Source organism: Tenrec ecaudatus, chromosome 4, assembly GCF_050624435.1.
Source record: "Tenrec ecaudatus isolate mTenEca1 chromosome 4, mTenEca1.hap1, whole genome shotgun sequence".
Classification (NCBI taxonomy): Eukaryota; Metazoa; Chordata; class Mammalia; order Afrosoricida; family Tenrecidae; genus Tenrec; species Tenrec ecaudatus.
The window spans coordinates 173,772,623-173,799,307 of record NC_134533.1 but is presented as its reverse complement, the minus strand read 5'-3'; the positions used below and the strand labels follow the sequence as shown (position 1 = coordinate 173,799,307).

The window sequence follows — 26,685 nt, the reverse complement described above, 5'->3', positions numbered from 1 at the left end:
TACTTTCCTATACACACACACACACACACACACACACACACACACACACGAATCATCTCAGTTCCGACCCTTCAATTCTGTTTTGTGACCTTGTGTGCCATGGAGTCAATTTAGCACATGGAACGAGGCACTGATTGGAGATCAGTATAAATCAACATCTTGGACAACTTCAGGATTTTCTGTTTTGATCATGATGTTACTTGTTTGTGCAAATTTGAGGATTTTTGTCTGTTTATGTTGAGATGAGCGGCTAAAGTCTTTGATCATCAAGAAAAGCCTAAAGCACTCTTCAAGATTGAATCATCTGCATATCAAACATTGGAAATTAGTCTCCCCCAATCACGATGCTGCATTCTTCTTCATTTCGTGAAGTTTCTTGGGTTTGCTCAGCATACAGATTGAATAACGATTATGAAAGGATACAACACTGACACACACCACAATTCAACACCACGGTATCCCATGGTTATGTTCCAGTGATTGCCTCTTGGTCTGTATACTAATCAACCCAAAAAACCCCAAACTCACTGCCCAAACCAAACTCAGTGTGGATGTTGAGACTGTAACTGTTTACAGGAATAGAAAGCCCAGGCCTCCCCCCTCACCCCAGCTGTTGTTGGTTTCAAACAGAAGACCATGCAAACTGCAGCTCAACATGTAACCACTACATCAGCAGAGCTCCATCTCTTTCCACAAATGTCGCCAATGTGATTGCTGTGCCCCCATCTGTTGAGGTCCACATGTATAGCTGTCATTTATTTTGCCGGGGGGCAGGGTGGGGTAAAGGGGGACATTTGCAATGAATAAGTGATTAACCTTGCAGAATTCTACCATATGATCGCCAGCATTATTTCTATTACCGAGGCCATAGTTTCAAGCTCCAACCTCTTTTATGTCAAACTTTTGGATTCCCATCTCCAGTAATTACAATGCATTTTGATTGCCTGTTTAACCAATTTCATACTCGAGAAGTTGGAAAATATCTTCAGTTTTGTCACCTTTGGCATTAATGATTAGTACAGACTTTTGAATAATAGTCTCATTAACTTGTTTTCTTTGTAAATATATGAATAGTGGTGTATCACAGATAGCCTTGAACTTTAGGATAATTCTGTAAATGAAATGATCGCAGGGGTGGTACATTTCATTAAGTTCCACATGGTGCCATGAGCCAGGGTGAACTGTTAGGTAGTGCATAGTAACAGCAATGGGTGTAAATTGGTATCTCATAATTTACAGCACCATGAGATAGAATATCTTCTCAAGTGCCATTTGTACATCTTTTAAGTATCTATATAAGTGCTTGCTAATTTTAATAAGCTTAATTAATTTACTATTGTTGATTTACATGCATAAATATTCTAATTCATATTTGGATGCAGGTATTCTATCAAAGGGCTGTTTTACGAAAAATATTTCCTGTGTGTGGATTGTGCATTATTCTACTAACAGCACACATCTCAGAACACAAGTGGTTAATTTTCATTAAAAGCAACCATTATTTTTATATCAATGAATGCTCTGTCAAAAAACTCATCGCCAAGCTCAAGCTCACCTATATTTTGTCCTTTACTATCATCTGGAAATTTTGTACTCTTGAGTTTTATAGCTCACTTAAAAATCAGCTTTGAGTTATTTTTTATGAGAATGTAAGGGTTCTGATTAGACTGGAGTTCAACATACGGATGCCCAATTGTTTCAGCACCATCTATCTTCATTGAAATGCCTTTGATCCTTTGTCAGAGATCGGGTGTGTGGAATATTAAAATTATGGATAATGTTGCAAAGGATGGGAATTCAAAAACCCATTATTGTGCTCATAAGGAATATCAACATAGATGAAGAGGCAGACATTTAAATAGAAAAGGGACATGTTTTGTATGGCGTAATATAAGGAAAAGTGTGTGTCAGTGTTGTATCCTTTAATTATATTTATTAAAATTGTATGCTGAACAAGTAATCCAAGAGGTTAGAATATATGGAGAATTTTGCTTCAGAAATGAAGGGAAACTCATTAACATTTTGTGACATGCAGAAGACACAAGGACTTGAAAATTCTTGTTGAAAATTGAAGATGTTAGCTTTTAGTAAGGATTACAACTCAAAAAAATCCTCAAAACTGGATCAATACGCAATATCATGATAAACAGAAAAGATACCAAAGTTGTCAAATGTGTGGTTTACAGCCTAAAATGTGTTTTATCTGTGCAACTACTGCATATGAACTTTCCAAGAATGTGTGATGTCCTGCGGGAGGATAAAGTATAAATGCAACTACATTACATTTATTGACAGAACTGCTCAGTTCAAGAATAGCTTAACTGATTTTCTGCCTGCTGCATTTATTGATTTCTCACAAAAAAAGAGACTGTTGGCATCTCTAATTATAGAGTAGTCTTGTTGATTTCTTCTTGCCACTCTATCAATGCGACATTGGGCATGTTGATGCTCTGTGATGTGATGATACCATTAGAATACTTGCTCCTAATGATTTTCATATTCTGAATTTGTCCCTGTGCCATAGTTTCTCCAGCTGTCTTTTGGTCACTGTTCACACAGCATAGCTCTTGTTATTCCTTTAGTTTTAATCCATCCACATCTTCACATAAGGATCCCTGGTGATGTAGTGATGTAGATGTTGGGCTGCAAACTGAAAGGTCAGCAGTTCCAATCTACCAAACCTAGTACCTCATTGGGCTATCATTCCCTATTGCATGCAAGCTTATTTATTTCTGATCATGGTTATTCTGGAATGGGGAGAATGTTCTATAATATGTCATTAAATACCAGTCTTTTAGGGGCTTTGTATCCCTGTGATGTGGCTTTCCCATGTTTTTCTCAACTACCCCTCCCTGGCCACCCAGCTGAGACAGGGTGATATCTCTTGCAGATATCATAATATTCCATAGTTCAATAACATCAAGTAGTATTGGACAATTGCTACCACAGTCAGTTTCAAAACGTTTTTCTTCTTGAACTCCTTGATAACAGCTCCCCTTGATCCCCTCCCCCTCCTACCCCAGGAGTCATTATTTATTCATTTATTTTTGCCATATCTTACACCATCCACTATCAGCGGTTCTCAAACTGTGGGTTGCGACCTCTTTGGGAGTGTCAAACGACCCTTTCACAGGGGTCGCCCGATTCATAACAGTAGCAACATGACAGACTTAGCTCAGTACTCACAGTCAAGAGCAGAGGCGCTCTGCTCTGGATCTCCAGCTAGCGGCCACAGTCTTGATCTTCTGACTTTAGTTCCACAGTCTGCCATCTTGCTTCTGTCAGCGCAAGTGCATCGATGCTCACCTTCATAATTTCATATTTTGATAGATACTGACAGTGCTTGCTACAGAGCGCCAGAGGAGAGATCGCCTAGGCAGAGAGGCCCCAGGAGCCATGGCAGGCAGCTACAGGAGGTTCTGTGGCTGCAGCGCCGCCAGGCTGCCCCTCCACCTGTTAGAGAGCATCACGTCCATTGTCATGAAATCAAGGCCGGGTCACAGTCACCCTACAGGACAGGGTAGAACTGTTTCGGGCATTATAAATCTTTACACGAATAAAAACCTCATCTTTCTCTCAAGGAGCTGGCTGATGGTTTTGAACTGCTGATCTGCAGTGAGCCATCCAATTCATAAGTACTACACATTGATAGTGTCATTATTTCGACAATGGTATCGAATTTAAAACACGCATGGGTCAGCGATGAACCCAATTGCATGAATTGTTGATGTGTGCAGATTAAACTCTTTAATGACCAGACACTAATTACTCGTTCAACCTCTTAAATTTTGTATTTACATAACCTACAGTAGTATAGTTATCCAGATGTTAGCGCTCAAGCCTATCATTTATTTATTTATTTTTGTCCCATCTGTTTTTCTTTCTTCTCTTTTCCTTTTCTTGCCTTCTTGAGGTTACTTTAATTTTTTTTAATTCCATTTGGATTTTTCATTTCTTTTGTGTGTCTCTCTACATTGTTTTTTATTTGTTGCTCTAGGCATTGCGTTATATGTATAATATATTATATTAACACAACTTCGTAATCTATTAATGGTATCAACATATCATCAACGTGAAGTATGGAAACCTTAACTCTTAATATGCCTTACTCTCCCTCACTCAAGTATTTAGAACCTCTACATGCACTTAGAATAACATCAGACGCCATTATTTTTGCCTTACTCCTGAAAACCTCACTGCTATTGAGTTGAAGCTGACTCACAGTGACCCTCTGGGGCAGAGTGGAACTACCCCTATGAGTTTCCAAGACTGCAGCTCTTTGTAGCAGTAGAAAACCCTGTCTTTCTCCCGAGGAATCGCTGGTGGCTTTGAACTGCTGATCTTGCAATTAACAGCCAGCGTGTAACCAGGGCTGTCAAACATAATTTATAAAATCCAAAATGAGAATTAAACTTTATTGTGATTACTCATAATTTTCCTTGCTATAATTTTCTTCCTCATCCACCAGGTTCTATCTTTTTTTTTATCACATTTCTATTTATCAAACTTTCCTTAATCGTTTTTATAGAATGGTCTGCTTATGACAATTTCTCTTAAGTTTTCCTTTAACTTTGAATGTCTTCATTCCTAAAGGATAATTTCACCGAGTACAGGATTCAAGGTTAATTATTTTTCCAGCATTTAAATGATGCAATAATTCCTTCTGCCTTCCATGGTTTTATACCCTGCCATTTGATTTGATTTTCCTTTGTATGTGTCATTTTTCCCTGGCTGCTTCCAATTTTCTTCAGTGCCTTTAGTTTTCAGAAGTTTAATTATGCCTTAAAGTAGATTCCCTTGCATTTATAATTTTGGAAATTAGCTTAGTTTCTTGAATCCGTAGTTTTATACTCTTGGAGTACTTTATTTTAATCTATGATTTTCTTTCATATATTTCAGTCACACCCTAAGGAGATCTGGCAGAGTGGTGCTTACAGTTGGATTGCTAGTTGCAAGGTCAGCAGTTCGAAACCTCCATCCACCCCACAGGCGAAACCTGAGGCTTTCCACTCCCATAAAGAGTTACAGTCCCTGAAACACAGAAAGGCAGCTCTACCCTGTGCTTTAGGGTCTCTCTGAATCAGAATGGACTTGATTGCAGTGAGTGTTTGTTTATTTGTTTGTTTGTTTTTAATATACTCCCCCCCCCCGTAACTCTGTTTATTTACTTGCATATTTACTCATTCCAATTAATTTTCTGTGTTTATCAGACTGGGCAATTTATTTTATTTTATTTTTTTGAAAAAATCTAACTTTTATTTAATACTTATAAATACTGTATTTTAAAGTGTTTTAAATCATTTTATTGGGGGCTCTTACAGTTCTTATCACAACCCATACAAACATCCATTATGTCAAGCATGTTTGTACATATGTTGCCATCATCATTTTCAAAACATTTTCTTTCTGCTTGAGCCCTTGCTCCTCATTTTTTCCTTCCTCCCCCACCCTCCTTCCCTCAGGAATCCTTGACAATTTATAAATTATTATTTTTTCATGTCTTACACCAACTGCTGTCTCCCTTGACCCACTTTTCTGTTGTTCATCACCCTGGGGTGGTTTATATGCCGATCATTGTGATTCATTCCTCCTATATTCCCCCCCCCCCCACCTTCCCCCTACCCTCCAGGTATTGATACTTTCATTATTAGTCCTGAGGGGTTTATCTGTCCTGGATTGCCTATGCTATTATCTGTACCAGTATACATGCTCTGGTCTAACAGGATTTGTAAGGTAGAATTGGAGTCATGGTAGTGGGGGGAAGGAAGCATTAAAGAACTAGAGAATAGTTGTATGTTTCCTCAGTGCTATACTGCACCCTGAATGGCTCATATCTTCCTTGTGACCCTTCTATGAGGGGATGTCCGACTGTCTACAAATGGGCTTTGGATCTCCACTCCAGCCTACCCCTCATTCACATCGATAGGATTTTTTTGTTCTTGGTTTTTGATGCCTGATATATGATCCCATCAACACCTCATGATCACACAGGCTGGTGTGCTTCTTCCATGTGGGGCTTGTTGCTTCTCAGCTAGATGGCCACTTGTTTACCTTCAAGCCTTTAAGACCCCAGATACTATATCTTTTGATAGCCAGCCACCATCACCTTTCTTTGCCACATTTGCTTATGCACCCATTGGTCTTCAGCGATCGAATCAGGGAGGTGAGCACACAATTATATGTTTTTTTGTTCTTTGATGTCTGATAAGTGATCTCTTGGGTACCTCGTTATCACACAGGCTGGTGTGCTTCTTCCATGTGGACTTTGTTGTTTCTTAGCTAGATGGCCCTTTGTTTACCGTTAATCCTTTAAGATCCCAGATGCTATATCTTTTGATAGCTGGACACCATCAGCTTTCTTCACTACGTTTGTTTATACACGCATTGTGTCTTCAGTGATCATGTTGGGAAGGTGAGCATCACACAATGCCAGGTTATTAGAACAAAGTGTTCTTGCATTGAGGGAGGACTTGAGTAAAGGCAGATTGAGCAATTTCTATGAACTCTCTTCCATTTCTTTCCTCTATGCCCTCTATTCTGATTCTGAATCCATCCATGGAACTTCTATATTTTGTGTTCTGTTTTTCAAAACTCTCAACCACTGTGAGAGGGCTCACAATAAAGGGTTCTGGGAAGAGTAGAAGAAAAATATAAAATAAACTTTAAAATTATAAAAAAAAAGACCAATCTTCCTGTTCTCATATAAACTGTAGAGATCCCGTCTACACTTTTCTGATGTGGAACCAACTCATCCCAATGACTCATCTTTCAGCCAAACACTAGACAGAGCTATGAAGTAAGCAATCACACCAGGAAGATACACAGTCCTCAGAACAATCAACCATACAAATCAGAAGGCAGCATCTGCCCTGGATAAAGCTCATGGCAGGAAGTGACAGGAAAGGACAAAGGGAGAAAGTGGAAAGAACACTGTCATATAATCAATGCATGAATCAAAATATGTATGAATTGTTGAATGGAGAACAAGTCTGATCAGTAAACTCTCACCTTATCACAATAAAAACCTTAAATACACCCCACACACACACACACACAAAGAGGGTAAGTCAAAATATATTTTACTACAATTCTAGCCCATGAGGCCCACATGGGCCCTTCTACTGTGTCCTATGAGATTGTTGTAAGTCAGAATTGATTCTATGCCACCCAGTTTATTTGTTTGTGTGTTTATTTTAGTTCCAAAAAGAATGCTTTCCAACGTCTCTGTGACCCGTGGATGGCTGTATCAAAAGCTATCCACGCAGTAAGACAATTTTCTTAGTCATTTCTTAGAATGTCTTGCAGAAAAAATAAAGTGGGGAAAAATGACTCTCAGCACAGGAATCCTAAATCCAAAGGATATATTTCCCTTAAGAATCTTCCTGATGGAGGTGAACTCCCCTTGAACCTCCATGCATTTGGCTTGTATCTAAACTTAGTCCAACAAATTGGACCATCAAGTCAATTCTGACGCACACCAACACAATGCGATAGAGTACAACTGCCCCTGTGGGTTTTCAAGGCTGTAAATCTTTCTGTGAGTAGAAAGCCTCATCTTCCTGATGGTTCTGAACCGCTGACCTTGTAGATAGCAGCCCAGTGTGTAACCCACTACACAATCAGGGCACCTCATGGTACCTAAATAACTGTACCAAATGGTAAGGATCCAGTTTTTCGTCTGCAAGGTGTCTTCTCAGCCATGCTGACAGATATATCTGCCTGTGGTTTTCATTCTTCCAGCCATGTGGTCCTCTGGACTCTGTCCGGTTCTGTAAGAAAGGACGCCCTCACTCTGCCTCACAATCTGAGCCCTGTGACTTCAGGTGCCTCTGACATTGGAGACAGGGATCTCACACACTCCACTGGCAGCTCTTCTCTCATGCCAGGACTCTCCCTCTGTTTAGCTCTTCTGAGACTGCTCTCTTACACCCTGAGGAATGGCGAAGCTGACCGATCCTTGAGCTACAATCTTCCACATATTCCCACAGAGCCATTAGGAGGGAGTTACAAGGACTGTGGACAGAAAAGCCGTACCAGGAAATTTTACTTCACCATTAGATCATCGATTGAATAAATCATGGCAGATCCATACAAATAATTCTACACAATCGAGAATGAGAATATTTATAAGATGAGTCATCATAAGTGATGATGGCATATTTAATTTTTAATTGCTATGAAACTGTGCTTCCTGAGGGAAAAAATAATGCAATTTAAAACACTTAAACACAAATTAACTACTTCATATTTTCCCATATGCACACATATTCTTGTATGCTTTTAAAATATTATAGAAGTTTCCCTGAGGGGAGAGAATTCAAGTGAAAAAAGGAAATACAAGTGGGTGTATTGGCCTCATTAGAGGAGAAATGGGGTCACAAGGACTTATGATAACGGTGTACCATGAATGCCTCAAGTCTGGGTCCCTACCCATCCCACGGATCAACTGGTGGGTTTGAATTGCAGACCAGGTGGATCACAGCCTGACACGTAACCTCCATACGACCAGGACTGAATCCATTCATGATTATTATTAGTCTAAATTCTGCCTTCTCGCTAATTTTTATTTGTTTGTTTTTTATTCAAGGAAGCTCATATACCTCTCTATATCTCTGGATCTAATAGAGTGTCTGGTATGTAGTGGTAAATAAGTAATTTTTAGTAAATAAATGTATTATTAAGGGCATCATTTAGTTAGATACCCCTACCTTATTTTTTTTAATCATTTCTTCTCATGTATCTTAAACTGAATATTAAATTCCTCACCACCACAGCCACACAATAGGCAGGAGTAGCAGGAGCTGGTGAATAAGGATTTTGATGAAGAGCATCTGGTAAAATAAGACAGACTCAAAACAAAACAAAAACCAGAGTGTTTATCGAATTTATACATAAGTAGTTCTAATGATATTCTAGAGAAGGCACTTTACTCATTTGGCCACTAAAATCCCTTGGGGCGATGTCCTACTGCATAGACATCTGTGAACCCAACTCACCTAAATCTTATTATATTAAAAAGTCAAGATACATGCAATGGTTTGTAATAACAAAAGGAACATCTAGTTTGCAATGCACATAAAATATTATATCTGATTCATTATATTAATGATGGTATAATATATCCACCTTATTAATGTTGCTATAATATATCCAGAAGTGTGTCTTTGACATTTTTTAAGAATAGAGTAATACACTATTTACTCTCTGCAAAAACAAACATTGGACTAGCTGCAATTAGATACAAACTGTATGTAAGTGTTCCAATTTATGTAAAAGTCTGATTTCAAGGCAAATTTAGGATTGGAAGTTGGTTGTAATCTGAGGATAATATATCACCTGTATGTAATAGAGTGTTCACACAATGCCTAGAACATATCATGGACAGTAAGTGACAAATGACTTGTATCCCAGCGTTGCTACTCAGGCAGTCTTCCTCAAAGAAGTTGGCTGGGGCATTGTGGCATCTGGTCAGGAGCCTCTCGGGGAGGATGGGCAGTCAGCAAGAACCTTGGGAGAAGTGTCTGAATTACAAAGTCAATTTATACTGTCTCTCATGGCATCCTGTACGTGCTAATAATGAACAGGCAAGGAAAAGACCCCCATTTTTTCCAGATAATTCTACAAGAATAAAAGCAGCTTGCCTTTAGGTGTATTTCTTAAATCTAGGTCTTCGGGGTGAGTTTGCATCAGCTGAGGAGAGAAGAAAACGGCGTTTGAGGCTTACGGACTGAGTCATCTTTTCCAGGCCAGTGGTCAAGTGCCTGATGGATGGCTTGTGGCTGCCAAGTGAGTAACCGAAGGCACACAGAAAGGAACAGGGGCAGAAGAACAACGCAGTCAGATAACTCCCTTTCTAGAAAACAGTCAAGATGTTTTGAGCTTCTTTGCCCACAGCATGACTCTATAAGCTTTGGGAATGTATTTCAAAGTAAGTGCAAAAGCTTTATGGACAATAAGCAGGACTATTATCCCGTTTATGCTAGAGTTTCTATTCTTATTTTGACAGTTAATCCTACTGCCCACATCTAGGGATACCACTTATGGTCAAGGGTGACTGATAGAGAATCAGATGACTATTAATAAACATGTGGGTATCTTTTGTTAGCCTGTGCCATCAAGCCAAAGCTGATGCACAGTGACCCTACAGGACAGAGTAGAACTGTGCTACAGGGTTTACAGTGCTGTAGTCTTCAGTGAAGAGCCCTGGAGGAATAGCAATCTATGAATTGGGATGCTGGCCACCAGGACTCCTTAAGAAACCTTTAAATCACTCACACTCACTCATTGCCATCAAGTCAATTCTTATTCCTGGTGACCCTGTTGGACAGAGTAGAACTGCCCTTATGGATTTCCAAGACTGTAAATCTTTACAAGAATAGAAAGTCCCATCTTTCTCCTGAGAGTCACGGGTGACTCTGGACTGACTTTGTGATTAGCCCAAAGTGTAACCCATTCTCCTATCAGTGCTCCTTTGTGGCTGATTGGGTCCAAGTTTCCATTTGAGCCACGTGTTAAAGTACTTAAAATTGCTTTTCGACAAGTTTCTCCAGCTCTGACTTCTCTGTGATTTTCAGCATGATTTATTCTAAAGTGATCAATAGATGTTACTCCCAAAAAAAAGAGACTGTGGTTTTCTAAGAAGCAAGCTGGAAATATTCTGACATAGATATTCTCCTTTATTTGTATTGATAGTGGGCACTCTGTTCAAGACTCCTTGCTTCCCCTTCTCTCTCAAGAAAAATGGGCCATTACCCTCCAAACTCCCCTGGGACTTTCCCTGGCATTTCTACCTGTGGGTGCACATTGTAGTTCCTTCGTATACAGCAGTAATCACCCTCAATATTTCCTTAGATGCTGTGGAGAACCTGAGGCTGGCAATACAAAAATGAGGGGAGGAATTCTCTCTCTGCACTTCTTGCAGTCCAATAGGAAAACCATAAAGTTGCTCAAACTTCTAAGCACACTGTCTACAAAATGGGTCTAATAGTAATTGCCTTGCCAGGTTGATATTTAGAAGTAAAAGAGATAATGAGTCTTTCATTTCCCTTCCACAGTTCCTGGTACAAAACATAAATAATCCTCCATAAATAATGTTGTACCCACATTATGAAGTATGCATACTTACATTTGTTGATAAGAAATGATCTACTTTGCATATTATTAAAGGCAAAGGAAATATTCTGACAATAGCTTAATGTCTTAAAATAATTTTTATTTTAGTTTACACAGTTAAAATACCCATATACACCTGTGCTTCTACAAGGTTTATTAATATACTAATAGTTATTACTTATTAGTAGTAAAAGTTTAAAAATTTTTCAAACTCTTTCAATCTCTTTCACTCTCTCTTGATTCATGACAAAACTGTTAGTCTATAACAGTGGTCCTCAACCTGTGGGTCGCAACCCCTTTGGCAATCAAATAACCCTTTCACACGGGTCACCTAAGACCATTGGGGAACATAACTGTAACAAAATTATAGTTATGATGTTGCAACAAAAATAATTTTATGGTTGGGGGTCACCACAACATGAGGAACTGTATTAAGGGGTCACGGCATTAGGAAAGTGGAGAACCACTGTTCTGTAACTATAAAAGAGTACTTTGAAATATGCTGCATAACATCATAATACATTGCACAACTTATACAGCTGGTATTTTGCCAAGTCTGAAATGAATAAAGTAATGACCCCTGGGAAGAGCGGACAAGTAAATAGACATTAGTTCATTATGTCACTGGTGAATTGAATGAACTTGAGTAAATGTTTAATCTCTTGGAATTTCAATGTTCCTCTCCTTGGTGAAGAAATTATCATACAATATCATTAATATCACACATAACTAATGTTTTCCTGAAAATTATCTAAAAAACAGTTGCAGTAAGACATCGACAGAAATTCAAGCTGATTCAAATGAGGGTGTGGAGTGGAACTAGAGCTGTCATTGCTCGTTATCAGCAGGGTCTTGACTAAAGCAGAAACATCTACCTGGGTTTTATTGACTATGGAAAGGCATTCAACTACCGTGTTTCCCCGAAAGTAAGATATCCCCCCAAAATAAGATCTACTTACAGTTTTGCCTCTCGCTGAAATATAAGGCATCCCCCCGAAAATAAGACCTCCCTAAAATAGGCCCCCCCCCCAAAGCTATCTGGACTCTGGACCTTAGCAGCAGGCACCATCCCACAGCTCACTGTTGGCGCAGCATAGCCAGAGCAGACAGGAAGTGTGAGTTCTCTTTTAATCAAACAATAAACAACAAATGTGTACTGTATTCTTCTTCATCGAAAAATAATCCCCTGAAAATAAGACCTAGTGCATCTTTGGGAGAAAAATTTAATATGACACTGTCTTATTGTAGGGGAAATGGAGTATGTAGATTGTCAACCTCTCTATCTGGCTACTGCTGCTGGACTCCCCCACAGAATACTAGAATTCATGTCATTGCCCACCCACCTACCACTGAGTTCATGGATGGACAGTGTTCCTTCGACCTACACATGGGCCCTGGGAGCATCTAATAAGCGGCACTCCTTCTGCAGTCCACCTTTCCACACTGGCAGTGCACAGACTGCTGGATCCAGTTTCTAAACCCAGACACCCACCCTCACCACAGGCTCATACATTAGGAACAGCTGCTGCTTCATCCCTACACCGACACTGGGGTCACAAGATTGGAAGCACCGATCCAATCCCAATACTCAGTCAGGTCCTGCAAGTTAGGAGTGCTTCTTGTTATCTCAAGGCACCGGTCCTGGGATCCCAAGGACTAGCAGTACAACCTCCCCTGCACTACACTCTGCTAGAAGGAACATGTCCTCCAAGAAGTCACCATTGACTAGTGATAGCGCACCTGCCTCCGTCGACCCACTTGCAACTAGAGGCTTTTACCCTGCCTGCCTGCCTGCCTATGGCTTCCAATGAGAGTTTTCACCTAGTGACTGATGACCTTGGAAATCTCACCCTAACCACCCTGCAACCAACAGTGTGCACACCAAGTGAACTGTGAGAGTGGTTCTTATACCCGCCTCTAAGTAATCAGGGGACAGACCCAGAACCTCGGCAGCGATGTCAGTTCCACACCCGTCCTCCCTGTGATACAACAGAGACCTCTGCCCTGCTCTCTCTGATAGAGGTGGTGAGAGACCCATTGTGGGTAGACCAGTGACCAGATTATCTCTACCCACATAGATGGGTTAAAACAAAACAAAAATAACAATGTTGCCTAATGATAGCATTTAAGGCCTTGGATACAGCAGACAATATCAAATTACATAATGAAACAAAATAGAACAAAACAAGAAGATAATTCCAGTCTGTAATCAAAGTAAATAACCAGAAAACTTACCAGAGGAAGAAATGGCAATGGAAATACCTGATAAGGAGTCAAAATGGGCTATAAAGGGATCAAGGATAACCCATAAACACAACACAATTGAAATCACAAAGTCATAGAATTGGGAATACAAATGCAAAAACAAAACAACAAAATACACCAACAATTAAAAATCACATGAAAACCATAATTAGAAATCCAAATGATGAAAAGTAAAATATCAGAAATAGATAACAAAAGGACAGAGAAGCAGAATAGGAATTGAGGAAAGATCAGGTTATCAAAACAGACATTGAGGTAGTTAGCTTATTATGCCAAACACATGTGGGGTCAATAGAAGGGCAGAGAGATAAATAGCACGGTGAGCCTCACCTTTCTAGTTCTCAGATCTCTTGCTTTCTGATGGTCGGACCAGGGTGCAGCTGCTTTAGCCAGTTCCCTGCTCTAGGTGACAAGGCTCACTTCCTGCAAGACATCCCTGAGGAGAAGGCACATGGACCTACCCAGATGCAGGCCTGGGTGCTGGAGCAGCCGTGTGGAGACCCCTGCCAGTGCTGAGATGCTTACACATTCACTGACTGGGCTTTCCTCCTGCAGTCGGCATCATTGTGTGTGTTTTGTGAGATGGAGGAGGACTTTGTGGATTGGTGTTGGACATACAGGTTAATGGGTTAATGTTGGTCTTGTGGGTTTGGGCAGCACTGGATTGGGATGTTTTCTTGAGGCGTGCTTAACCTTTATATAAAACTCTCTCTGACTTATGCATGAGTTTCTGTAGATTTGTCTCTCTAATGTACCCAGACAAACACAGACATCAAATAACTTGGCACCAATTTACATTGGGAATATTTTTTAAATTAAAAAAAGAAGAAAACCTAAGAATTATTTGGTACACTACCAAGAGGAAATTTTGCATGGTTGGAATTCCAGGACAGAAGACAAAGGAAAAAGAAAGAAAACCAACAAAACAAACAAGAAACAGAATTGTCATGTACTGGCAGAAAACTGCAATATCATGAAAGACGAGGAGGTATCTATCCAAGAAGCTAAATGAAACCGATATAGGACATTGGGATTAGCTGCTACTGAGTCAGTCCAACTGCCAGAGACCCTGTGTACAACAGAACAAAACATTCCTCGCTTCTCACCATGATTGCGAGGTTTGAGCCCATTGTTGCAGCCACTGTCAGTCCATCTCCTCTACTAAGCATGATGTCTTTTTCCCGGAACTGGTCTCTCCTGAAAATATGTCCTCCGTACATTAGCTGACGTCTCATTATCCTAATTTCTGAGGAGCATTCTGGTCGTATTCCTACAGGCTAAATTGCTCTGTTCTTTTGGCAGTGCATGGTATTTTTGATACTTCTTGCCAGCACCATAATTTGAATGTATTGATTCTTCTTCGATCGTCTTTATTCAATGCCCAAGTTCATGAGGTGGTTAAAAATACCATGACTTGGTTTGTGTGCATCTTAGTTCTCAAAACAACATCTTTGTTTCTCAATACTTTAAAGAGGTCTTGGGTACCAGATATGCTCAATGCAGTGCGTTATTTGATCTCGTTACTGGTGCTTCCACGAACACTGATTGTGGATCCAAGAAAGAAGAAATCCTTGAGCACTTCAATTTTTTTCTCCATGTATCATGGTCCAGTTGTGAGGATATTGTCCAATAATTTCCACATTCTCTTGTGCTGCCTTCCTTTAGAATGGGCAAAAACATGCATCTATTTTAGTTGGTTGGCCAGGCAGCTGTCTTTCAAATTTCTTGACATAGATGAGTAAGTGCTTCCAGTGCTTTCTTAACTTGTTGGGACATTTCCACTGGTATTCCACCAACTTCTGGGGCCTTGATTTTGCTAGTTCCATTCTTGCAGCTTGGGCATCTTCCTTCAATACCATTGGTTCTTGATCATATGAAACTTCTAGAAAGGATGGCATGTCAACCAATTATCTTTGGTACAGTTTGCTATGCCCCTCATCACTAAATAAAAGCGCTACACTATCTGTGCCAGTAAGGTCTACTCGACTTTTGGAAGACAGTTCTCCGACAGTCATATTTTGAGTTTCTTCCCATGTGAGGGGCTCATCTTCTGGCACTTTATTTTATGATGTTTCACTACTATTCATAAGGTTTTCTTAGGCTAATCCCTCAGAACTTGATAGTCTATTTCTTCTTGCAAAATCTCTTCTCTTACTCTGGAAGCTCTACTGAAAGCTAACAACCAAGGATGACCTTGCTAGTGGCTTAGCTTCCAGCACACAGAAAAACTGAAGCCACAATAGCAGGATGAGCTGACAGAAAACTGGTAGAAAAAGGCAGTAAGATGACAGATATAAAACCTTTTAAAAAGTAATTGCCAACCAAGAATTATAAATCCAGCAAGACTGTCCTTCACTTACATTGGGGGAATTGGAATATTTCAAGATAAATAAGCATTAGGAAAAGTTGTAAACATCAGGCCAACTTTGCAATAAATATTAAATGGAGCAATTTAGACAGACACATAACAACTTCAGACAAGAAACTGAGACTAGGACACAGAGACGCATCACCTAGGCACTAACTAGCTCAGATAAGGAATTCCCAAAATCCAAACAAAGACAAAAATCTGAAGAAAAAAAAAGGAAACCACATATAGTAGTCTGTAAATGAAAACAGTATTAAAAGGAAAAGAAGTAGTAAATGGTGTAGTTGTAGAGCTTTACCAAATAGATGGATAGAGAGGAAAAGAAGTAATATTGAGAAATAAGGTTGCTTTGAATTTAATAAGATAAAGGCAAAGTTCAAGTAACCACAAAGAACGTTAATAAACCCATTCATCAAAATAAAAAAGAAAAGTAAATGCTGTCAGCGAACCCAAAATCAACAACAGCAAAATAATGGAAATGAGAATCAACCAATAAAAAGAACTCCGCACAGAAAACTAAGTGGAAGAAAAAAATCAATACCCCCCCCAAACACATGCACAAATACTACAAAATAATAGAAGTAAACGCAAATCTATCAATAATCTCACTGAAAGCAAGCAGTTTAAATGCTCCAGTTAAGAGCCTGAAAGTGACAGAGTGGGGTGAAAAAAAATATGAGTTATCAATATGCAGTCGACAAGAGACACAAAGAGCTCCTTTGCAAAATAAATGGCAATGGGAGGTGCCCCCTGCCCACCTTCCTGTGGACTTTTTGGAGGTCATTTTCATTATTTATTGCTAAAATAACACAACAACACGGTTATGCTGTTTTCCATTCCTTGGGACTTTCCCTGGGTTTTCCATTACACATAGCTCTCAATTTGCAGCACGTCATTAGCACCTTTGACTTCTTTAGCAAAGCTTGGTTCTACCAATGGTTCTACCATTACCATTGCCAAGGTGGCAGCAAAAAATAGCAGTCAAAATTTGACCCTGAAGCCATTTATATGCGGGTTCAAGTCCCATTTCCATGCACACTGTGTGACCTGGATGTTTTTATTTATCTCTGATAGCGTTTAGGGCTTCAATGGAATGACACATATAAAATGTCTAGCATACAATACATGACCAGCACATGTTAGCTACTATTATTACCAACAATCTAATTTCCAAACTCACTGACCTTCCTGCATCTCAGCCATGATGAATCTGGTGCATCTGATATTGAGAACACTCCTTTTACAAAAAAAAAAAAAACTTCCTCTTTTAGCTCGGTCAGTGCTGAATTCTCTGTGCACTCTGATTAACATCTTACCTCTCTATTTTTTTGTTGTTGTACTTTTTTCACATTTATGGCTGTTTTATCAAATGGTTGTAGGACTGACCAACTTCTATAGAATGAAAACCAGGTCTATTCAAACTCAAGAGTAGAGCAGTGGGGGAAGGTGGAAAGCATTTTATACTTTCCCGTTCAGCAGTGTTTACCGCAAAAGATATGTGACCAGTTAGAAGGCTTTGTCCTTTTACAGTTTAATAAATGCGTAAGGGCAACTATGGGTGGGAGGGGGGAAGCCCTGCCCAAGCTTGTGGGAATTCATTTCTTCACATCTCACACTTCTGAGGACTCGATATTCACCCAGAAAACCAGAGTGAAATGGACCATGAAGGGAATCCTCAAAAATCGTGAGGTCCTGCTGAGGACGTGAAACTTCAAATAATTATTTTCAATCCACATTTCCTGAGGATTGTGCAGCCTGCCCCTTCATCCCCCACAGAAAAAGTTCATCTTGATAGCGACAGCTAAAATAAAATAGCAACGCAGCATTATCAATCATCTGTCACTTCTCACCACAATACTCCTGGGACCCCCAAGCAAGTATCTCACACAAAGCCGTAGCAATGTCATCCCTGTTTATGGATGTCTGTGCATTGCCACTCATCCTCTGGGAATCACTTTGCTTGTCCAGCGACACTCTCCTCAGCCCGCACCGATATACACAGACCATCTGTCCCCTCCACTGTCCTCTGGCGATCAATTCCATGTCAGGGCGGATCTTCATTCTAAGGGAGGACTTTCACCACTCCGTGATTTAAATCTGAATCCAATATGCTTCATAAATCCCCAAGCAGAAGCACCGAAAGCCCAAAGCTTCAGGAATCCTTTATAAATTCCCCCACTTCTCTAGCACCTTCCATTTCTGCCCACTACTCTCCACAGAGCTCAAAGAGCACAATTATCTGTCCCTGTATCTCTCGCCCCAGAGATGAACTATAACCATTATTCCTGTTCATAGACCCCTTTACCAAACCAACCAACCCACTGCCATTGAGTCTAGTGTGATTCATAGCAACTCTATATAGGGTTTCCTAGGCTAGTAATCTTTATGGAACTTGATAGCCCCATTTTTCTCCCTGGAAGAGGCTGGTGTGTTTGAACTCCATGGAGCTCCATGGAGGTCAATATCACAGCACTTCCTTTATAGTGCCATCCGGATTCCTACAGACTCCTTACCTGCATGCAAACTGATGAGCTCTACATTTATAGACAATCCTGATGTCATGACTCCCAGCGTACGATCCTCTTCTATTCCAATAAAGGCCAAATCCGCAATATCATGCAGTTTATTTGATTCTAAATCTCACTGTTATCTGCAAACATCTCAGTGCCTTTATCAAGTCAGTGCATGGAGGAAGCTTGCATGACTAATGCCTGTGCCTCTCAGATCCGAGGGGCTTACATGGGCAGAATCTTTCTGTCCTCATCTTATTAACCCTTTCAAAATGAAATTATTTTCTGCTTTGAAATCTTTTTGATAAATCTATGTGTTTTCAGTAACAGAAGGCATTTTGCATGACATTTTAACTTGAGATAAAATGGAATTTTTTATACCATTAGTGGGATACTTATGCTCTAAGGATGTGGTTTGTTTGTTTTTTTCAGATTCCCAGAATTATATAGGCACACACCAGATGACGAAAACTCAAAATCACATCCAGTACCATCAGATCAATTCTGAGCAACTAGATGGGAGAGAGTAGAACTTCCCGATAGTATTTCCAAGGCTGTAAAACTTTCTGGAAGCAGACTGCCATATCATTAGTTCAAACTGTTCACCTTTGGTTTACTATCTGGACACTTTAACCATTGTGTCGCTAAGGTTCCATCATGAGACACCAGCATGCTCTAAAAGCAAGATAGCAGCTTTCCAGTAAATCCCAGGGGTGAAAAGTGTAAGTGGACACGATAAGTCCCACCGATCACAAAATGCTCTACAAATATTGTGCCAGGAGTTGGAGAGAGCAAAATGAACATGGCATTCTCCCTAAGTTGACAGAGCTCAAGTGTATTAGAAGAGTTGATTTCCTCACGGATTCCTTAGGGAACATGGCATGGGATATAGGAATAGAAATCAGATCCTAAAGGCCAAAGAAGGCAATTCCAAGAGCAATCAACATCGAAAGACCTTTCTTGGAGAATAAGAAAAGATAGCTTAATGACAAAAGATAAATTGGAATTCAGTTTTATATAAAAGAAACATGTAAGCAAGGATTTGAAGTTTGGGAAACTTCTAGTGAGTTCACAATATCCTATGCAGAATGACTCAGTATCAACTAACAATAATCAGCTTAGCATTTATTATAATAAAATTGTTGAACCGGGGTTTGTAAAAAATGAATATATATATAATAAAATTGTTGTTGTTATTTTGTTAGATATTCTCAAGTCAGTTCCAACTCATAGTAGCCCTACACACAGCAGAATGAAACATTACCCAATACTGCAGCACCCTTACCATTGCTTTGTTTAAGCCCATTGTTGAAGCCACTCTATTCAGCTAGCTCATCAAAGGTCTTCGTGTTTTGTGCTGCCCCTGTACTTTACCAAGAGTGATGTCCTTTTCCAAGGACTGATTTCCCCTGATAACATGTCCAAAGTACATGAGATAAACTCTCACTATCTTTACTTCTAGGAAAGTGTCACTATCTTCTTACAAGAAGTACAGTCAAGATGTTCCCTAGAAAGATAGATTTGTTGACTTGGAAGACAGGTTTGTTCTTCTGGCATTCCATGGTAGTTCCAACATCCTTCCCCAGCACCATAATTCAAGTGTGTGTACTTTGGTTTTCCTTATGCATTGTCCAGCTTTCGTATGCTTTAGAAGGCAAATACCAGGGCTTGGGCCAAGTGCACCTTCATCCTGAAAGTGATGGCATCCTTGCCCTTCAACACTTTAAAGAGATTTTCTGCACAGATTTGCCCAATGATTGCTGTTTCCACATGCTCATCTCAACCCTAAAGGACAGTGTTGATCAGCCCCTTGTGGCTTTCCAAGGCTGTAAACAGGAACAGGAAACCTCATCTTTATCCATCAGTGGTTTCCAAATGCCAACCTTGAAGGAAACCACCCACCAAGATGCCCACTGTGCCACGGGGGCTCCTGTTAGTCTGAATTGACTGGATAATGTTTAGTTTCAGTTGTGGCTCCCATGAGTGTTGATCCTGGAACCAAGCAAGATGAAATCCTTGACAACATCAATCTTTTGTCTGTTTATCATGATCCAATTGCAAAGATTTCAGTTTTCGTTCCATTGAGTCGCAAGCCACACATCTTCAGTGAAGTCTGATTTTCATCAGCAAGTGTTTCAAGCCCTCCTTATTTTCGGCAAATAAGCTTGTGTTCTCTGCATATCACAAGTTTTTAATTAACCTTCCTCAAATCCTGATGCCACGTTCTTCTTCATATAGTCAGCCTTCTCAGATTATTTGCTCAGAACTCAGATTGAATAAGCATGGTGAAAGGATACAACTTGGACAACTTTGTGGATATTAAACCATACAATATTCCCTCAATCCTTACAAATGACTGCCTCCTAGCCCACCCACAGGTTCCACATGAGCAAAAGAATATGTTCTGGAGTTCCCACTCTTCTCAATTTTACCCATAATTTGTTATGATCCACAGACTATAATGCGGAGTGACATCTTATAATTGCTCTTCAATGTGTAAAAATATATGAAATAATATCCAAGGTAGAAAATTCCTTATTGGGTGCTCAAGATGCTTGCTTCCTAAGACTGCAAGTGGCCAGTAGACATGAGTATATCACATCCTTAGAAAATATTTTTCAACATAAAAATATTTATGCCCTTTTCTACTAGTTCAGACTTTATATTTGTACACATTCATTAGGGCCCTGCAACATTTCCTTAGCACGGTTTATTAAAAATGTGTGTGTGTGTGTGTGTGTGTGTGTGTGTGAGAGAGAGAGATAGAGAGAGAGAGAGAGAGAGAGAGAGAGAGAGAGAGAGAGAGAGAGAGAGAGAGAGAGAGAGAGAGAGAGAGACTGAGGATGAATTGCTATCACCCTCATTGTGCTCTAAGGTCTGAAACAGATTTTATCTGTTTTCTCTCAGCTATATCATTGGTTTCTAGCACAAGGTCCAGCACATAAGAGATGCCTGACATGATATGTTGATGCTGCCACTCCTGTCATTGTGTGCTTCTGTTGTGATTGTGATTGTGCCTATTAGAATTTTCCTCTAACCAGCATGTAGGAATTACCTTTTGGTTTTGGTGTTTTGGTGGCATGGGAGTGGTGGTGGTTTGGGGCTGGGGGGAGGTTGAAAGTTGTGACAGTTTGAGGTAGTCAATCTAGCCTGGTCAATTAAGTGGCCAGGCGTCACCGATGCATTTAGAATGCTGGGAGATGCTCTAAGAACCAAATGCCGAGTAATAGGCTGACACTCAGAATAGGTGCTTTCAACTGATGCTCAGGATGGAAAGAGAACTATGTTTTCTTGTCTGTGTCCCTGACTCTCCCCAGCCACCCAGCCCCAAAGACACTTGCTGGTGAAACACGGAGTTTCATAATTCATGGGATCCAATGCAAAATGAAAATTCAGATTCCCTTGTTCAAAAGTTATTAAGCATATCAATATGATGACAGCAGGTCATTACATTTAAGTGCAGGACCCCGTGTGCCCGTGAAGCTGACCTTGCAAATATATACAGTGAATCAAAATAATCTAAGCATAAGCTTACCATTTTCTGATAGAAAAAATAAGCGGTTTGTATTAATGGGGGAAGGGGAACCCAAACTTTAAATCATCTAGATGTATTCCTGTAATATCCTTACAGTTGCTGTTTAAACCCGTCGCTGTAGCCACTCTGTTCATCTATCTCATCCAAGGTCTTCCTCTTTTGGGCTGCCCCTCTGCTTTACCAAGCATGATTTCCTGGGAGGGAGGTCTAGTGGCATAGTGGGTTATGCTTCTGGACTGCTCACCACAAGGTCAGCAGTTTGAACCCACCAAGGGTTCCACAGGAGCACAGTGAGGCTTTTTACTCCTAGAACGATTGACCATCTCAGAAACCCCCAGGGACAAGTCTTCCGTTTATAGCATCAGGTGGCAGTGAGTTTTGAGCACGGAGGTAGCTTTTTCAAGAGAAACCGGGTCATCTGTTCCTTTACCCAAAAGGGCCTCAAAGCAAATGACTCAGTTCCGCTCCCCCAAAGCCCCAATTTCTTCATTTATAAAATGGTAGCTAGAACAACTGGCCCACCTTGGGGGATCCCTGAGCATTAAATGAAGGAGGGCAAAGGGCTGGGCAAAAATGCCCAACAAAAATGCGTTAGGTGTCCGCATATGCAGGGCATTGAACTCCACTTCAGGCCACAGCTGGAAAGGGGTGAGCCCTCCTGCCCTGCTGGCGCCCCCTGCTCTAGCTTTGCTCTGCTTCCCTGAACTCTTGCCTTGGCCTGGCGAAGTCCCGGGCCCTCTCAGAGGCAGGGTTTGCAGGGTTGGGGAACGAGGGAGTTGGAGCAGGTGGCCCCTCCTAGCCTGACCGATCACTGTTTTCCATGGTCATGCGTTTGGGGGCTGAAATGCCCTTCTTCTTCAGAAAGAACCAGCCTGGTCTGGCGCTGGAGCCGCCCAGCAGCCCGCCGGCTCGGCCCCTGCTGCCCTCTCTACTCCGGCGTGGGCCGCGCAGCCCCGCCCCGAGCCGCCTCGCCCCTCCCTCCCCCCTCCCGGCCTCAGGTGGGCGAGCCCAGCCCGCTCGCCCGCTGCCGGGTGGCAGTCACGACGGTGCCGTCGCCGGCGAGCTAGCCGCGGGCGGGGCGGGCGTGCCGGTGGGGTGGGCAGGGCCTGGCGGGGACTCGGCAGGAGTGGGCACGGGGGCGCCCAGGCGAGGATGGGAGTCCCTGGAACGCGGAGCTGAGCCGTTCCTCCGCGAGCCCAACGCCGTGCCGCGCGGCCACGATGATCCCGCCGAGCGGCGCCCGCGAGGACGGCGTGCACGGGCTGCCCGGGGACACCGCGAGCGCCCCGCAGCCGCCCTCTCCTGCATCCACCGGCAGCCAGGAATCCAAGGTACCGCGCACACTTCCCCAAGTGGACCCAAACTCACCCGTCCTGCTTCCCCCCACCCCTTCGCGCTGTCCACGGGGCCGCTGGCACCAGGGGCTGCAAAGGGTCCCCAGTCTGACCAGGGTTCGAGGACTGGCACTCCTTGGAGACCTGCTTGTCCCTCAGGATTCACTCCTAAGGGCGCTGGACCCGGTCCCTGGGCACCCAAGCCTGGGCGCTCACACAGATCGGAGCCCATGCCCTAGGAGGCTGCTAGCCCAGGATCACAGACCTTTCCAGTTGGTTGATCAGATGGCTGACTTGGGGGGTGTAGGCTTGGTCGTTCAGCGCTTTGCATCTGCTGGTGTCCCAGCCGCCTGTAGGTGTTAGACTGAGGGATGAGAACAGCCCTGGGAAGACCCTTCAGAAAGCTTAGCACAGCACCAGCCAAGGGTGTGTGCACCTCAAAGATCCCAGGGACCTTTTGCCGAAACAGGGAATCCCTAACTTCACAGACCACTCCTTGCGGAAAGACTAGTGCACCGGGGAAGCACCGCCGTCATGGGAAAGTTGATGTATCTCTGGTGGAAGTTAAGACTCTACTAGGGGACACTGGCTGTGTGAGGAGGTAGACAAACACACCCGCACTGCACTGTCACTCACTGTTGCTCTCCCGCGGGAACTCGCCTGGGCGCCAGGCACATGTTTGGAAATCTTGGAAGATGATCAAAGAAAACTCAGCTGCCAGTAGTGTGAAACTGAAAGGCAGCTCATCCAACAGTAGGAATCGTAGCACAGTATCCTAAGACGGGGTGTGTAGTTGTGTGGATGGTCTCACACGAAGGGTTGCTTGCTCTTTATACAGATGTCTTTGCGGGTACCCCAGGTCTCCTTGGAATGTGGGGGTCCCCTGTGAGTGAAGGGAAGAGGGGGACCAGAGGGAAGGTAGTTAAGATGAGACCCGAAGTCCAACCCCTGTCACCCTTCACATGTCCCTGGCAGGCAGCTGTTGACAAAGTCACCTGAATATAAAACCTCAGCCTACAGCCTCTCAGGATTTGGTGTCATCCTGGGGACTGTACGTACTTCCTAGGCACCGATAGGTGACCGTCACAGATGGCCATGGACAACAGAGTTCTGCATGGTTCTTATTCGATTTAAGCTTTTTTTTTTTTACAATAATACATTCTGGCAGTCTGGCCTGGGGCAAGTGAGTTTCTCCAACTCACTTTTCTCATCTGGAAATGGTGGCAAAAGCCCTGCCTTCCAGAGTCCTGGTGAGGAACACTTGAGATGGTATCATATGCACCGTGATACAATGTAAGACTTAGTCAATGCTTGCTCTTCCCCTTCCTGAAATAGGAAGATGACTCCACCTCATTACAGATGTTACGCTCCAGAGCAGACTCATAAGCCACTCAGGTGTGCCACCACTAGTCCAGCCGGAACTTTCTGGGTGGCTCTTTATAGTCCATTCTGGACCATCAGTCACTTAAGGGATCAGGATTAGTGGCCTTTTAAGAGGTGACTGACCTAGAACTCTGCAAATGAGTGTCACTAAACTGCAGGCACTGGCATTGGCTTTCAGATTAGGCACAAAGCGCTGAGGTAGGGTGTATCCTGGAAAGGACTTAGTCTTTGGGTAAACTGAGGCCTGTTTCAAGTAAATTATACTGGTTCGCTAATTATAAGTGTCTTAAATTCTTTGGCAAAGCAAAAACTGGCTTACAGCTTTGATTTTTAGTACATCAGTTTTTCGTCAAGTAGTCTACACACCTAATATGTGTTTATCCATTGCTAAATTTGTGCCTTTGGCTTAAGTATTATTCATCAGTGGAGATGGGCCATGGGAGTGGGCCCATGAATCTCAGGGGATTGAATGCAAACAGTAAGCCTGGATGTGCATCTTGGGAGAGAAGCATGCCATCCGTGATTATTTTTAAAAGGTCCACACACCTCCAAAAGGTGAATCCTCCAGTGAGAGGTACAAGCTGTGCAGGGACAAAATGGCATGCCACAGGAGCAGAGGGAGGCCCTACTCGGTCCACACCAGGAACGCCACACTGCCAAGCTCATTGGCATTTACAAGGATTCTTCACCCTGAAAATGAGAAGCTCAGCAGGAAAATGTGAACCAGACATGAGAGCTCATTCCATCTTCCAGTTCTCTGATGTGGTCTGTCTGTCACATACCACATGGGAGCCGACATGGTCAGGCCCCTCTGGGTATGAAGCTTGCTCAAGTACGAGTTTTAAATGATTTTTAAGTCTTAAGCCATTTTCCTTCAGATTATAAGAACGGCGTGTAGTCTTTTTAGAAATTGGGCAAGAAAGAAAAAAAAATCTTCCGTTGGCTCCCAATCTACAACTACTGTTACCATGTCAATCTAGTTTGTCTTTTCTCACCCATTTTCATCTTTCTATACCTGAGAGAACAATAATAAGCAGCTACTGAATACATAGTCCGTATCAGACACAACTTTAATCTTGACATTACACTCTAGATGAGATTTTGTAATGATTTCCATTTTATGGATAGGGAAGGTTGGAGGATTTACCCAAGATCACAGAGTTGGTTGAAGTAACACAACCATAATGAGGCCCCTCAGATTCCCCAACCCTCACACACACACACACACACACACACACACACACACACACACACACACACACACACTGCTCCCCACAACCACGTGTAAGTGCTTCTTTTCTCCTGCATGGATCTTTTTACTTCTTTCTGTCATCCTACTTGCCCCCCTAAGAGTCTAACGCAAGCATTTTAGAGACCACTAAAAGCTGTTTGCATGACTGTTTCGATCTTCTCATCTTAAGAAACATTTGAAAATAAATTAATTGATTGAGTTACATTACCATGGGACATGGCTCAAGAATAAACCTTGTCCGATTTCTTTGCTTATGGCTTTGTCACTTTGTCTGAAAGTGTGTTTATGGAACAAACGAAGTTACTTAGCACAGAATTGCCTGTAAAATGGGCTACAATAGACCTCCCAGTCCAGAAAGTCCAGAAGGAAAGAATGGGCAGCCAATGTCCACAGTGTCCAGGGCGAGCACATACATATTTCTGGAAGTCCATTTCTCTTAACAGGTCTTATCATCTCTTCCCTTTTGACTCGCAGCTGAATGTGTTACTCATCCATCACTCGGGGACTCCATCTCACAGATAGGTACTGACAAAAATCGGTCTGGGACCTCAGATACCACAGTGTGATTTCCTTAGAATAAACTTCTCTAAGTGCATGTTGGTATAATTGTCATGTGGCTTTTCTTTTTTTCCAAATTGGTGGAGTTGACCAAATTTGAAAACCACTGAGGTATCCTACCAATCTTCCTTTCCACTCACAATCCCAGATAGACAACCGCTTCCTTTCTTTCTAACTTTCTGACAGATGAATATAAAGGAAATATGCCTAAGCATTTCTTATTTAAGTGAATATCTTCACTCCTACTTACTGTGGACCACATAGAAAGCTTAGTAGGTGTAATGTGAAGGTTTGCCATAATGCCCTGTGCACCCCGTTTATGACCCAAGATCAGATGTGATGGTGTAGCGGGGTGATAGCTTATAAGA

At 41.9% G+C, this 26,685-nt stretch overlaps 1 protein-coding gene across 2 annotated transcripts in view; it reads left to right on the top strand.

The window, feature by feature from the left end:
- Positions 1 to 23,010: 23,010 nt before the first annotated feature.
- The window catches only part of STAC (SH3 and cysteine rich domain), a 188,827-nt gene continuing 185,152 nt past the window's right edge, over positions 23,011 to 26,685 (top strand). For both annotated transcript variants that reach the window (XM_075548916.1, XM_075548915.1), the window contains exon 1: positions 23,011 to 23,121. In XM_075548916.1, coding sequence (XP_075405031.1) covers positions 23,011 to 23,121 — 111 coding nt within the window. The remainder of the gene's footprint in view (positions 23,122 to 26,685) is intronic.